The following is a 10661-nucleotide window of genomic DNA, read 5'->3' as shown; positions in this document are numbered from 1 at the left end:
CTGCAATCTCAAATATGCTGCTTCCCCAGCCCTACACTCCACCTTCCTTCCTTCCGCAGAGCAAGAGAGGTTTCTGCTCCCCTGGGGGCCCACCATCCCTTGTGGCTTGACCCCCTGCCTCCTGTTTCCCCTGATTCTACTGTCTCTTCTTTAGTTTCTCCCTCTTTCTTAGCTCCTTCCTGTTTCTTAAAGCCAGTCTGACCTCCTTTGAAAGAAAATTTTTTACTAATAAAACAATACATGGATTCAAGTATTCATTTATTAATTTCCAATGAGCACTTGTTGAAATTCCATTATGTGCCAGGACTGGGTATTCAGATATAAGCAAGAAGGAAATGGTCACTTCTCTCACTGATTCTATAATAGAAGGGAGGAAGATGCATCAAAACCAAATCAAAAAAAATTCAGAGGAATAAACCAAAAATTTAGTACAAGAGTCACATATTGAAATTGGCAAAAAGTACAGAATAACCAGAGTAGGTCAGCCAGGATGACCAGGAAGGCCTCTCTCAGGAAAGCGTGATCTCAGGAGAGCTCCACAGGTGAGAAACACAGCCATATGGAGAACAAGCAGAAGAGCGTTCTGAACAGAGAAAATGTCATATGCAAAGGTCCTGTGCCAAATAAAAGCGTGGCTTGTTGGTGAGATGAAGGGGCAGGGAGCCTGGGCGGGTGTGGCCTGAGATGATGCTGGAGGGTGGCCAGGGATAGTGCACACTGGATTACATTCTAGGGAAATGGGAACCCATGGAAGAATTTAAGTGGGGAAGAGACAAGACCTGAATATAATTTGTACGCTAGACTGAGAGGTGGGGTAAATACATGCTCTCTTTTACCCAGGACAATTTCAGTTTATTCCTGCCATCCATGTATAATCATCAATAAGGCCCTTTTCCTCAGTGGAAAGTGACTTGGTTTAGATGAAAAATTATACAGTCACCTTAAGCAGAGAGGAAAGCCATGAAGATGGGGAGACTGGTTAGACAGCTGTTGCAAGAACCCAGGTGAGAAATGGTGTGGCCAGGAGCACGGAGATGCATATGAGAGCAGGCTGACGGACTAGAGATGAATTTTGGAAGTTGAATCACAGGACTTGTTAGTGGACTGGATGTGGGGTAAAGGGAAGGGAAGCCTCAAGGACATGCCTCAATTTCTGGGTTGAGCAACAGAGGGAACAATGATGTCAGCTGCTGAAATGGAGAGGCCTGTGGGTGAAGAGTTCTGAAGGCAGATGAGAGTTCCCTTTGGGACATACCGAGTATGAGATCTCTGGAAGCCATCCAAGCAGAGGTGTTTAGAGGCCAATCGAATGTATAAACACAGATCTGGGAAATAAGGTTCTGAGCTGGGAGGTATAGTTTTCAGAGCCATCAGCATATAACACTATTTGCTATACTTGTTGGGGAGAATATAGACATAAAAAGTGGAAAAAAAAAAAAAAAAAGAAAGAAAGAACCCAGAACCAAGTCTGAAGCACCCTTAGGGTTCAGGAGATGAAAAGACCCAGCTAAGGAGATAAAGGAGATTAAAGGGAAACAAAAGGAGGGTAAACAAAAGCCAAGAGAGAACCTACCAGAAAGGAGGGAGAAGACAACTGTGCTGAGCCTGTCTCAGAGCCTTCCTGGTATGAAACAGGAACTTGTCAGTTAGCACCATGGAGGGCAGCGGTGACCAGAGCTATTTTGCTGAGCGGTGGGGACAGAGGTCAGGCTGGTGTGGGTTCTAGTGTGAGTCAGAAGTGAGGAAGCAGAACATGCAGGTGGGCAGACATTCAAGTTTGAAGACAAAAGGAAGAGAAAAACGTTCAAAAGTGAGAAGTGATGTGGACTGAAGTCTCAGTTTTCAATGAGGGAATTTATTAAGGAAGCAGATACCGAGGGCAAGGACCCTGCAAGGCACTGTTCACATGAGGAGAACAAGCTGTGGTGTGTCTGTAACCAGTCAGGCATCTCTTGGGCATAAGGGCTCTCACGCTGGAGATCCGTGGAGGAGAGCGTCCCCGCCTCTGAACCTCTCGGTCTTGACACCACATCCCTGCCCTCCTGGAGTCAGACACACCAGCCTGCAGTCCTGGCTGCTTATCTACTACAGGTGTGACCTGGACCAAGGTCCAGATCACTCACCTCCAAGCCTCATTTCTTCAGCTGAGACCTGCAAAGCCTTTGTGATAAATCAAATGATGCATGCAGCGTTAGAACATTTACAGTGAAAGGAAATGACGGCCTCTATGATGACCATGCCTCAGCTTCCCACACCCCAGCAGAGTTTGGATCACCATCGGTCTGTGCTTCTGAAGAGGCTTCTCTTAAAGTGCCCTGGAAGTGTGTATCCACATAGCTGACATTCACTCTAGAAGTGAAAATAGTATTTTGTTTGACCCAAAGATAGTGAGGATAAAGGTAAGGGAAACTCATCTGAGAATGATTTCTTAGGTTAAATGAGCTGAGACCCGTTAACAGTTGAGTCAGGGGTTGGCTCTGGTGTTGATGAGAAACAACTGGGGTCAGAGATTCAGTTTCCAGGACAGGTGTCATGAGACTGGTCTTCCCAAAGCAAATGTGCCTTCTTGGTTTGGAAAGAGATCCCTGGGGATAAGGCCTGGAGTGAGGTGGGTCAGGATGCACCTGGCTGGGCAGTGGAGAGTCAGGACACAGAGAGGCCTGAAGCAGCAACACAGTGACTGGGGAGGAAGAAGTGGGGATGGGGCTGCCCAGGCTTGTGCCAGAGTCAGGCCCCCAGCCACTGAGGAGCCCAGCGTGATGGCCAGTGCTCTCCCAGCTCAGGCTTACTTAGGAGGAGAAATGGGGTCCTGAGAGTCCTGGGGCTCAATGGGCTCATGTGGGCACAGAGCAGGGTCCAGGTCGTCAGGGATTCCTGGGGCCCTGCAGTCGCAGGCTCGTCCTCCACAGAGCTTTAACCGTCCATATGGTGCCAGCAGGCCTTTCTCCCCAGAGTCTGACTCGAAGACTCCAGCTTCCATCAACACGTTCAGTTCCACAAACATTTATTGGGCACCTCTGGGTACCTGTCTCAGTTCCTGGGGTGACAGAGCTCAGTGACACTATTTCCCTGTTTTTGGAGAAGTGTTGTGTGGCTCATAGCCTAGTCCCTTAAGAGCAGAGGGAGCAGGACTCAGTATTTCTCCGGCAGGCCTGCAGGTCTGAAGCGATCTGGGTCTTGGCCACTCCGGCCCCATTCCTCAGCTCTCCGGTTGGACACCTGGTCCTCCAACCCATAGCTGTCTCTTCCAAGGTAAATCTGGTGTAAGAATCCTTGAAGGTACTCCCCGACATTGCTGGAAGGAAGGGAGACAGGAGAATTTCAGCTGGGTCGCTTGAGACAGCTTTGTCCTCTGACTCCTTTCTCCTCTTGCAGACAAAGCAGTGTCTTTGAGAGGAGGCTAGAAAAGCCCATCCTCAGGAAGGAGGGCTAAAATATACACCCTCTTGGGCAAAGCCATGGTTGTTGGTTCTTCAAATGCCCTGAATCAGGCTTCTTTAATGACCCCTCGCTTTCTCCCGGCAGTGAGGAAGGACACATCCGCACCCATATCCTGCCCTGGCTCTGCTGGCCATGTGGGTGCCAGGAGCAGGGGCAGGAGGAAGATGGGCCACAGAGCCCCCTGACTCTCTGGAAACAGACAAGCTCCGCTCAGCGACCTCAGGAGCCTCTGTTACCTGATGATTTTTGCAGCCCAGACGCCCCCAGGGCCCCTTTGAGCAGCGTCATAGTTCCCTCGGGCGCGGAAGTATCTGCCTGAATTCTGAACATTGGCTTCTCTCATGTCCCAGTAGGCTCTCCACAAGTCCGAAGCCCCTGTCAGGAGACAAAACAACAGTAACATGGGGACATATTGGAGAAGTGGGGGGATGAGAATTCTCCCCTACTTTTCAGATTTTGACTCTTGACAAAGTGATCCTTTGAAATCCTAGATTGAGGTGCATACTCCTTACTGTGGATCGGATCCCGGTGTAACTGTAAGGAGAACCCTTTACAGTTTGATTGAATAGGGTGGGAATGTGGTGCTCTGAGCTGTCTGATACGGGGTTGGTGTGCTGTGTACAAAGAAGAGGTGACGGTTATATAAGGCATGTGATGATGGAGAATGAGGCTTCAGATGTATGATCAGGGACTATGTGAGGGAGGAGGTGAGAGGAGAGGGTTCTCCACTTTTTTTTACAGTTACCACAGTCCATAAGAAAAGCGCAAACTCTGAAATGCACTGACCTAAGGGATGAAATATTCTTTACTATGTGCAGAGAAACTTTGCAATGGTCCACCAAAACTCTTTTTAAAAACTGATATTCAGGGTTTTCCTGGTGGCACAGGGATCGGAGTCCACCTGCCAGTACAGGGGACACGGGTCTGGGAGGATCCACCTGCCGCGGAGCAGCTACACACGCCGCATGCCTGAACTACTGAGCCCAGGCTCTAGAGCCCACGCGCCACAGCTCCCGAGTCTGAGCGCCTGCAGCCGGTGCTCAGCAGCAAGAGAAGCTGCGCAATGAGAAGCCTGTGCTCTGCAATGAAGAGTAGCCCCTGCTCGCTGTAGAGAAAGCCCTCGTGCAGCAGTGAAGGCCCAGCGCAACCAAAATAAATAATTTTTTAAAACTGATACTCAAATAAAATAGGTGAACAACAAGGACCTGCCGTGCAGCACCTGCGTGTGCGCTCAGTCGTGTCTGACTCTGTGCGACCCCGTGGACTGCAGCCCACCAGGCTCCTCCATCCATGGGATTTCCCAGGCAAGAATACTGGAGAGGGTTGCCACTTCCTCCTCCAGGGGATCTTCCCGAGCCAGGGATAGAACCTGCGTCTCTTGTGTTCCCTGCATTGGCAGGTGGATTCTTTACCACTGAGCTACCTGGGAAGTCCCACTATATAGCACAGGGGACTATATTCAATATATTGTAAAACCTATAATGGAAAAGAATCTGAAAAGAAATGTATATATATACACACACACTAGTGAATCACTTTGCTGTATACCTGAAACACTACAAATCGACTATACTTCAATAAAAATAAACAAAAATTTTTAAATGGAAATCTTTAAAAAAAAAAAAACCCTGGTATTCAGAGAATGCAATGAAAAAGAGAATAGCACATGAGTTCAAAATCAGAATTCAATTGCAAAATTAATGGCATCACCTCTAGTCCTGGATAAGGATCTTAAATGTCAGCACTCCATCGTAACAATTAAAAACCTGAACAGACTGAAAACGCAGCAACTCTTCTTGGATCCATAAGAGGGGGAAGACACAGGGCATGGCATTGCTTCCAAGGCTGGAGAGATGAACAGGTGGACATAGAGAGGGGAGGCCTTGTGGACCAGAAACTCAGGAGCAGAAACCGGTGAGGGAACCTGTGCTGCAGGTAGAAAGACCCAAACCAGAACTGACAAGTCGCTGGAGGTTCAGTGGAGACAACTCTGAGAGTAAAACCTCCTGGGGGGCCCAGCCATTATTGGGCCCCATAATACTGTGAGAGTTACCTTCAAGAGCTCAACCGGATTCTCACAGAAAATATTGTTTAAAAATTTCCAACCATTTCACGCCAGTCAGAATGGCTGCTGTCCAAAAGTCTACAAGAAATAAATGCTGGAGAGGGTGTGGAGAAAAGGGAACCCTCTTACACTGTTGGTGGGAATGCAAGCTAGTACAGCCACTGTGGAGAACAGTGTGGAGATTCCTTAAAAAACTGGAAATAGAACTGCCTTATGACCCAGCAATCCCACTGCTGGGCATACACACTGAGGAAACCAGAATTGAAAGAGACACGTGTACCCCAATATTCATCACAGCACTGTTTATAATAGCCAGGACATGGAAGCAACCTAGATGTCCATCAGCAGATGAATGGATAAGAAAGCTGTGGTACATATACACAATAGAGTATTACTCAGCCATTAAAAAGAATACATTTGAATCAGTTCTAATGAGGTGGATGAAACTGGAGCCGATTATACAGAGTGAAGTAAGCCAGAAAGAAAAACACCAATACAGTATACTAACACATATATATGGAATCTAGAAAGATGGTAACGATAACCCTGTACGCGAGACAGCAAAAGAGACACAGATGTATAGAACAGTCTTTTGGACTCTGTGGGAGAGGGTGAGGGTGGGATGATTTGGGAGAATAGCATTGAAACATGTATGTTACCATATGTGAAATAGATCTCCAGTCCAGTTTCAATGCATGAGACAGGGTGCTCAGGGCTGGTGCACTGGGATGACCCAAAGGGATGCGCTGGGCGGGGGGGGGGGAGGTGGGAGAGGGGTTCAGGATGGGGAACAAATGTACACCCGTAGTGGATCCATGTCAATGTATGGCAAAACCACTACAATATTGTAAAGTAATTAGCCTCCAATTAAAATAAATAAATTTATATTTAAAAAATGTTCCCAAAAAAATTTCCCTTGGGCTTCTCGCAGGAAGAGAGGAAAAGGAACCATTTTGAAACATGCCAGAGTCCTCTGTTCTCAATAGGCCTCCCTCAGAAAACTCTGTATTATCAGAATCTAAGTGACCTGGGGAAAGGAAATAACCAGCTCCAGCCCACTCCTGCCATCCTGCCCCAGTTGAAGGGTAGAAAAAGACAGAAACACCTATGAAGTTCACAGTCTAGGGCTCATCAAAAAAAACTGAGACCTAGTCATAGGACTGGGCTTCCCAGGTAGTGCTGGTGGTAAAGAACCCATCTGACCATGCAGGGGACATAAGAGACAGGGGTTCCATCCCTGAGTCGGGAAGATCCCCTGGAGGAGGGCATGGCAACCCACTCCAGTTTTCTTGCCTATTATAATCCCACAGACAGAGGAGCCTGCGGGCTACAGTCTATGGGGTCGCAAAAAATCAGACACGACTGCAGCAACTTAGCACACAGCACACAGTAACGCTTCCCCAATCTCCAGTTGACTAAAGGTGGCCTATTTAGAGCAGTTCCTTCTATCATGTACATCAAGTCTGGCTCTTAAGAAAAAATTGCAAAGCATGCCAAAAGGCAAACAACACAGTTAAAAGGACATGGAAGGCATCGGAACCAGGCCTGGTAGGGATGTTGGAATTACCAGACTGGGAATTTAAAGCACCTATGATTAATACTCTAAGAGATCAAAAGACAAAGTAGTCAACATGCAAGAATGGATGGTTAATGTAAGCGGAGAGACAGAATTGCTAAGAAAGAAAAAACTAATGCTAGAGATGAAAAAGCACCATAACAGAAATAAGGAATGCATTCTGTTGGCTTATTGGCAGAATAGACACAGTTGAGAAAAGAATCTCCATGACAGAAGATATCTCAATAGAATCCTCAAAAATCAAAGGGCAGAAAATGAAGATTGCCAAAACTAGGACAGAATACACAAGCACCATGGGACAACTACAAAAGATACGTGTGTGGGATAACCAGAAGGAAAGAAACAGAGAAAGGAAGCCTTAATATCATTTAAATATTTGAAATGATAATGACCAAGAAGTCCCCAAATTAATGTCAGACATGAACCACAGACCCAGGAAGCTCAGAAAACTTACCAAGCAGAATAAAAAAAGAAACCCTCTAAACCTCCCCTGCAAAAAATCTACACTTGGGCATATACAGAAAATCAATGGTTTTTTTTTTAATTCTGAAAGAAGTTAAAAGAAAACAAAAGTTACCTATAGAAGAAGAAAGACAAGAATTACATGACTTATCCTTAGAACTCATGCAAACAAAAGAGAATAGAGTGAAATATTTAGTGCTGAGAGAAAAACCACCAACCTAAAATTCTGTACCCTGTGAAGTTACACTTTAAAAGTGAAGGAGAAAGACTCTCAAAAAAATTAAGGAAATTTGTTGGCAATAGACCCTTGCAAGAAATGCTAAAAGAAGTTCTTTAGAGAGAAGGAAAATAGTACAGGTCAGAAACTCAGATGTACATAAAAAAAGGAAAAGAATAAAGAAGAAATACTGAAAACAAAATTAAGAACAATACATGCAGATCAAAGTATTGCAACAATTAACTACATAAATTTCCTGTTTTAACAAGTAGCCAATAAGCTTCATTTCCCATCAAGAATGGCAGGTTGGGGGCTTCCCTGGTGGTCCAGTGGTGAGGAATTTGCCTGCCAAGCAGGGGACACACTGTCCCCACAAGTGTCCCTGGTCTGGGAAGATCCCACATACCTCAGAGCAACTAAGCCCCTGTGCCACAATTACTGAAGCATGCGCACCCACAGCCTGCACTCTGCAGCAAGAGAAGCCACGGCAATGAAAAATCCTGCACACTGCAGCAGAGAGGTGCCCCCGCCCCTCACCACAGCTAGAGAAAGCCCGTACAGCAACAAAGACCCATCACAACCACAATAAGTAAACCAATGATTCTTTGATAATAGTTAAAAAAAGAATGGCAGATTAGGTTTGTTTCCTGGCTCTATCTCAGTCCTAGCATGGCAGATCAGTGGGAATTTGCTCTTTTTATTGTGTGGATTAGGGCTTGATTTCCATGAGCTCTGCCTTGCAACCACTGGCTGTTTGCTTGGGTACAGGATGGGATCTTCCTTCCAAGCACAGGTCTTCTCTTTCCCAGGCACCCTCTCTCCCCGGAGTAGGGCATGACGTTTATTCAGCTCACCCTTTCCCTGGACATTCCACCCTTGGGGATGTACCAAGTTCACAGGTAAACTTCAAGACTGAAAAACTTGAGTTATGAGTCCCCACAAGTATCCGTGCCCAGGAAATCCCATGGACAGAAGAACCTGGCAGGCTGCAGTCCATGGGGTTGCAAAAGAGTTGGAGAGGACTTAGCAACTAAACAGCAACAACAAGGAGCTCACCCCTTGGAAGTCCTGGCTGCCTTGGAAGTCCTACTCGCTGCCCACTACCAGCAAGGATAGGCTGGGTTCAAACCATCTTTGACCTGGGGTCTGGAGAAGCCCATGGTGGGTGCTGAGTCAGACCAGCATGGAAGGAGAAACCCTCCAGCTCTCACCCATTTGTTTTTCAAAGGAGTATCCACCCATTTGTTTTTCAAAGGTTTTTCAAAGGAGTATCCACATCTGACAGGTGTGTGGTGTGTGGCCTCTGCTCAGAGTGAATCCTAGGGTCAGCTGGGTGTGCCCTTCATCCTCTGGGGCTCTTACCTTGCACAGCCTCCTTGAAGAATGAATACCAGCCTTCGCCGGTGACTCCCATGATCAAGGAACTGAAAAGAATGCCTATGAAAAGCTTCATTGTGCTGACATGAAAGAAAGAGAAGGTCAGAGATGCACAACTATGATATATAAGATAGATGTTTTGCGATTTTGAATTTCAAGGATAGCTTAGTTCCCAATTCCCATTTACTCTTTTTTAGAATTATTACTATAGGACAACTTGAAATGGATTTTAGGAAGAAGCATAAACCCTTAATTCTCAGTCCAGATCTCTAGAAAGACTAAGAGGGTTCTACCAGTGTTTTATTTGTTCGTGACCAATCTGTCATCCAGTAAGAAGAATAAAGTAGATTCATAGCCTTTCCTGAGGTCCTGCTCTGCCCAGCAGACCCAATAATGAGTAGAAAACACTTCTCCCCAACTGAAATTTATCAATTATAGGAGAAAAGGCTCTCCAAAGAGAAAAACAACAGAATTACTCCCCAGAAGAGAGTCTCACCTGTGCTTTTTCTCCAGCTGAAATTCAGTAGTTGGTATCTCTCTTGGCTTTGGTGTTAGTGGGAAGAGAGGTCTTAAATCCAGTGGGCATCAGTGATGTCCGTCTTGCTCAATTCTTCTGTGTAAACAAGTTAGCATATTGAATAATAGTATTTTCCTTATTCTCAAGCAGCTTGTTTTGAATGAGTCATTCAAGATATTTGTGTTCCAGCAATTTTTCCTAATTGACTTATTCTCTTCTTAGCCGTATTTGAACAGAAGAGAATTGTATTTGAAGAATCAAGTGTGGGAGGACACGGGTCCTTCTCCACTCTACTCCCTTCTCATCCCTGTTTGGAAAAGGGATCTCCCCCCTCCCCAGGTTACACATGGATATTATGTAATACCAGATTACACATAGGTATCATGCTGTTAAGAGGTGATCAATATGATTAGCAAAGGAAATGTTTACTTCTCTCTTGGGGTTTCTGTCTAAGGTACGTAAGGACACAGGACAAGCAAGATTTGTCAACCCCACCAGCAATGATATGAGGTAATGATTAATGATTCTGGGAGAACAGAAGGAAGGGCATGAAGTAGGGTTTCTAGGCAGTACCCTTGATACAGATTTTAAAAAAAAAAATCTGTGTGTGTGTGTATATATATATATATATATATCCCTTTCAGACAAATATACATTGTTTTGTACTCTTTTAACTAAATATATATTGGAGGTCCTCCCTGGGTTTTTTGCTTATTTTAAAAAATAGCTGCATAGCATTCCATTGTATGGATGGACCACAATTTATACAATACTGATGGCCATTTCAGATGTTTCTAGTCTTCTTTTAATGCAAATAACCATGAATTTTTAACTCTGTGTGTGTGTGTGTATATATATATACATGTATATATGATAAATTTCTAAAAAAGGAATTATAGGGGGAAAGTGTGGCTGTTTACGTTTATTTATATATGTTGCAAATTGCCTTCTGTCAGAAGCTCTATAAATCTTTACTCCCACCAGAAATGTCCCACAGCATCTCCCA

At 45.3% G+C, this 10661-nt stretch overlaps 1 protein-coding gene across 1 annotated transcript; it reads right to left on the bottom strand.

Annotated features, from left to right (window-relative positions):
* Positions 242-9966, bottom strand: LOC102168979 (serum amyloid A-4 protein). Its single transcript, XM_018043004.1, has 4 exons — positions 9635-9966; positions 9124-9218; positions 3678-3816; positions 242-3295 (listed from the first exon to the last, which is right to left on the bottom strand). The coding sequence occupies exons 2-4, from the start codon at positions 9212-9214 to the stop codon at positions 3133-3135; spliced, it is 393 nt and encodes a 130-aa protein (XP_017898493.1). The 5' UTR covers positions 9215-9218; positions 9635-9966; the 3' UTR covers positions 242-3132.

Source organism: Capra hircus, chromosome 29 (genome assembly GCF_001704415.2).
Source record: "Capra hircus breed San Clemente chromosome 29, ASM170441v1, whole genome shotgun sequence".
Classification (NCBI taxonomy): domain Eukaryota; kingdom Metazoa; phylum Chordata; class Mammalia; order Artiodactyla; family Bovidae; genus Capra; species Capra hircus.
Note: the sequence above shows the minus strand (reverse complement) of the source record. Positions and strands in the feature narration are given on the sequence as shown.